Source organism: Hippocampus bargibanti, linkage group LG02 (genome assembly GCF_051943395.1).
Source record: "Hippocampus bargibanti isolate YZ-2025 linkage group LG02, ASM5194339v1, whole genome shotgun sequence".
Taxonomy (NCBI): domain Eukaryota; kingdom Metazoa; phylum Chordata; class Actinopteri; order Syngnathiformes; family Syngnathidae; genus Hippocampus; species Hippocampus bargibanti.
Window position 1 is genome coordinate 24,635,373 of NC_142735.1, and position 4,184 is coordinate 24,639,556.

At 43.9% G+C, this 4,184-nt stretch overlaps 1 protein-coding gene across 1 annotated transcript; it reads right to left on the bottom strand.

The window, feature by feature from the left end:
* Positions 1-568: 568 nt before the first annotated feature.
* tm4sf5 (transmembrane 4 L six family member 5) lies at positions 569-2,133 on the bottom strand. Its single transcript, XM_088990395.1, has 5 exons — positions 1,868-2,133; positions 1,611-1,691; positions 1,364-1,506; positions 1,018-1,210; positions 569-936 (listed from the first exon to the last, which is right to left on the bottom strand). The coding sequence occupies exons 1-5, from the start codon at positions 2,039-2,041 to the stop codon at positions 919-921; spliced, it is 609 nt and encodes a 202-aa protein (XP_088846521.1). The 5' UTR covers positions 2,042-2,133; the 3' UTR covers positions 569-918.
* Between the last annotated feature and the right edge of the window lie 2,051 nt (positions 2,134-4,184).

Consider the following 4,184-nt stretch of genomic DNA (forward strand, 5'->3'; position numbering starts at 1 on the left):
GGGCAGTTTTGTTCAACAACTGTGCATTTTTAATTTGGAAATGAACGCTACTGTTATATCACTCCTCCACTGGGTGTTGCTCTAACAGGCTGAATAGCTTTTCGAGTGTTTGATTTGATTATAAAAAGGGCCCAGGACGTAGTGTTGTGGCAAGACTTTCCAAATAAGTGTGTCCGAATGCCAAATGGGATGGCGATCTCAAGTTGAGGATAAGACTGTAACAGTTGTACAAAAGAGATGACGATTTTCCAGAGAACGTTTGTGCTACTTGGAAGGAGCACTGCACAAAATAGGTGACAAGTTTAGATCCTAAATATCCAGCAATAAACACAAAGGAAAGAGACATAATACAGAGATGCATTTTCGCTTTAATTGATATGCATTGTCTACCTAGCCATCTACCTAGATAGCTACATATCGAGCTACCTAACTGGATCGACAGATAGATATGGATGGATCGATAAATGGATGGATGCTCGCTGATACTAGTTAGTTGCAGGGATGACGCGTATTGTAAAATGAGCTTACAAGCGATTGGATTTAGGAAGAATTAAAACAGAAGCTGAAAAATAGTTATTGACATTTATTTAAACTTAACATGGTACGTGTTTCTCTTGTACCAAAATTTTAGATTTTGTTGAATTTGTTGTTTGTTGAATACAATATTTTGTTTTCAATGGGAACAATTTTATGTAAGCTTTCATTTAAAAAAAAATCTCATTTTAATGCTGTGATATTTTTGCTCACAGTTATAAATTCAATACATTTTTAGCCCACGCTAAAGTGGTGGCCATTGCTACAAAATGTACACAAAATGGAGTCACGGTAGCGTTAGATGCAGTTTCACTGCAACTATCATGAAGAAAAATTCGTCATTTCTCAATGCGTGAGGATTCCGTCGCATCCCGGCAGCCGATTTCACAACCCGCTTTCATCCTGCGGTGGACAAACCACAGTTAGCTTGCGTGGGAAATCTGTCAGATGTTTGACAATTGGTTGCGGACATTGATGCCTTACCTCCTTGCTCTTGCGACAGTCCCCACAAATGCAGCCGAGGCAGCCGTTGATCACCTGAGCGCCGCACAGTGCGAGTTGCAGCATGCTCATCGTCAGCAGGATGGAGAAGAGAACCACGTGCCACATCACCGCATTCTTGGGGTACTCGCACACATCCCACAAGATCTGGTTGACCAAGTAGCTCTCATTGCCCCTGGCGGGATGAGTCAAATTCCACATTAGGCATCAAATGCAATACAGCGCTCACCAAGTAAGGCTAGTTTCAGTCAAAAATAGTTTAAGGAGCAGCTATGTAAGCCGCTTTAACGCCTAGAAGGCAGGTGTGGAGGGGGCGGGGGGCACTCACGTTCCGAGGTCCTCGAAGGGGTACTTCCAAACGTCTCCCGCCACACGACACTTGGGTCCGATGGCCAGGCCCGCCGAGGCCACGCTGCAGCAGTAGATGGCGCCCACCAATCCAAAAGCCGACGAGAAGACCGAGTTCAACATCTGGCAGCGGTGACATGAACCCGGATGTTATCTGGATGACACACCTCCCGCCCCCATGTTTGTCTTTGTCGTTATCTAATAGCAATCTAATCTTAGCCACTCACCCGGCAGCGGTTGCCACAGCAACCCTTTCCGCAGCAACCCTTGCCCCCGGCCCTGATAGCGGAGCAGCTCGGACACAGCATCTAAAAACAGTGAAAATCGTTGGGGCTAGGGGGTCAAAAAGTATTTTCAATGCCAAGTCAGCTGTAACGTTCCAAAACTATTTTGCTTAATGCCCATCATATTGTTGACCCGAGGCGGTCCCTCATCTCGCCGCCGAATCCCCCAAAATAACGTATGCCGTTGTCGAATTACTCACAAAGAGGCCTCCGCCGATGAGACCCCCCATCAGCCACACCTGCAGGGAAATCTGATCATTTTCCAGACGTTTCCCATCGGGGAAGAAGAGCAACAGGTTGGCGATCATGCAGACGAAGGCCGAAGGTAGCAGGATCAGGCCCACCAGACGGGCACACTTTCCCGTACAACACATCCTGCCTGGCTTTCCGCAGTTTTGCCCCCGCAAGTTCGTGCGACCAAAGAGGCGAGCAAACGGAGTGCGTCACTTGCTGAAAGTCAAACACGACCAAAGCGGAAGGAAGCAAGGCAGGGAACAAAGGCCACCAATGGATGTGCGCTTTCATTTTCCACCGCTGATAGGCTGCAGGTGAACATCGATTATCTCCCAGTCGACTATTTGAGATTAATTCCTCTTGTTTATTAGCTTCTTAGAATATTTCCCCGCGGCGAGTCCACGCTTGATTGGTGAGTCTGAGGGGGCAAAGGTGAAAGATTCAATCGTGTTTTTGCAACATGCTCTTTTCCACTCACACTGTTGGCGACTCAACGAGAGACAACTTGGCGTTATCTAGTGGTGTGGATTCCTCCATTATTGTGTTAGTGTATTTTCCAGGATTATATGAAGTAACGCGAATTGGGAGAGAAAAGGATGCACAAAACCGGGTTAAATGGAGGACACTGATTCACTGTGGCGACCCCTGAAGGGAAAAGCCGAAAAGAAAAGAAGATATGAAGTAACGCGAATGATTTGTATGTAACTTTTCAAGGAAAACCGACACCATTTTTTTTGTTTCCTAACTGACATCAGAAAAAAAGTTTTATAGCATCTAAAATACCCAAAACACGCGGGCTGATATTTTTAGTCAAATGCAAAACACCAATAAAAATGAGTTAGTGTCCCAAAACTATTTCAAAATGACCCCGGAAATTGCGAGTTTCAGAAGGTCCCGCGCCCTTGTTTGTGACGTCACGCCAGGACGTCTTCACCTTGCTCGAGAATCAAAACAATGGCTTCAGATTCGGAGAAGATGCTTTCTTGTTCCTCATCCATTTATGAATATGATTCAAATAGTTCGGAAGAGGAAAGCATAAATGTTTGCAATTGATTAAAGGAGTACTTGCGTATCAATTTGAGCCATCAGGACTCCAATGTAGCGTCCCACAAAATGCACAAGATGGCGCCCAAGCTCCGTTGGAAATGGGCTGATTTGTCTGCTGGGAATTTGTGTCAACTAGAATCAAATAGTAGTCTTGGTGCAACACACAACGATTCACCATCGAGTTGTTTATGTGTTTTCCTTCTAATTCCGCCATCAACACGGATCAACATGAAGTTTTCAGACCAAACAAAGTGCCCAAAATGCATTGTGTCGCTTTCTCGGTCAGGGGCGTTCCAGACGTGACGTCATGTCAGGCATCGTCATCAACTCGAAAACAAGACTTCCTGAATATTCAGCGCGAGTCTTAAAACGTAAAATATAGCTATATGCCGTGGAATCTTTTTGTAAAATACGCTCAGTAGAAGTCATTTGAAGTGATTTTACAAATTATGGACACAACTTGTCCGGAGGTGTCGGTTGTCCTTTAAATAACTAGATTGAGGCTAATGACACCCCCCCCCCCCCCCCCACACACACACACACACAAGATTAATAAAATAATGTTCAGTGTCAACATGCAATGCAAGAAAATGTGATGAAATGAACTGCTCTTTTTGCAAGATTACACAAATGGGGTTTTAAATGATGGTCAGTATTCATTTTGGTTTTTTTTAATAATTTTTACAAATAAAATGTGTTTTGTCATGAATTTTAGCATCCAATTTTTTTAATCGATGGAAGGGGTTATTTTTAAGTTTAGCTCTCCAGGATTTTGTGTCCCTCAATGTAAATGTAAAACATTCATGAGTGTGTTATGCAGTTTGAGACTTTTTACAATACATATTGATTTACATAGCGCTTTAACAAAGGCTGAAGCTGAAACAAAGCGTGGAACATGGACAACTACAGTATCATATAATACAGGGAATAAAGCAGTCACGAAAATAGAAGAAAGCACCAGGGAGTAAAACTAAGATCAAGTTTAGTTCCATATTCTCCCTGTTCCAACACACCTGATTCAAATGAACAGGTTCAATGCCAGGCTTGCTAATTATGTGATCATTTGAATCAGATGTGTTATAACGGGGAGAATTGGAAACCATGCAGGACAGCGACCCTCCATGACCTGAGTTTGACACCGCCTCTAGCGTTTCACGACACTGATTTACGACGTGTCAGCCACCTTGGTAGGGGCAAAGTCCTTGTCAGCGGCAAAGAATTGATTTAGAAATGAAG

Excerpts from the sequence above, each read along its gene's own strand:
- tm4sf5 (XM_088990395.1), bottom strand. The coding sequence starts at position 2,041 with ATGTGTTGTACGGGAAAGTGTGCCCGTCTGGTGGGCCTGATCCTGCTA. Across the intron at positions 1,692-1,867 it reads TCATCGGCGGAGGCCTCTTT|ATGCTGTGTCCGAGCTGCTC; the intron begins GTGAGTAATTCG and ends CACTGTTTTTAG. Across the intron at positions 1,507-1,610 it reads GCTGTGGCAACCGCTGCCGG|ATGTTGAACTCGGTCTTCTC; the intron begins GTGAGTGGCTAA and ends CACCGCTGCCAG.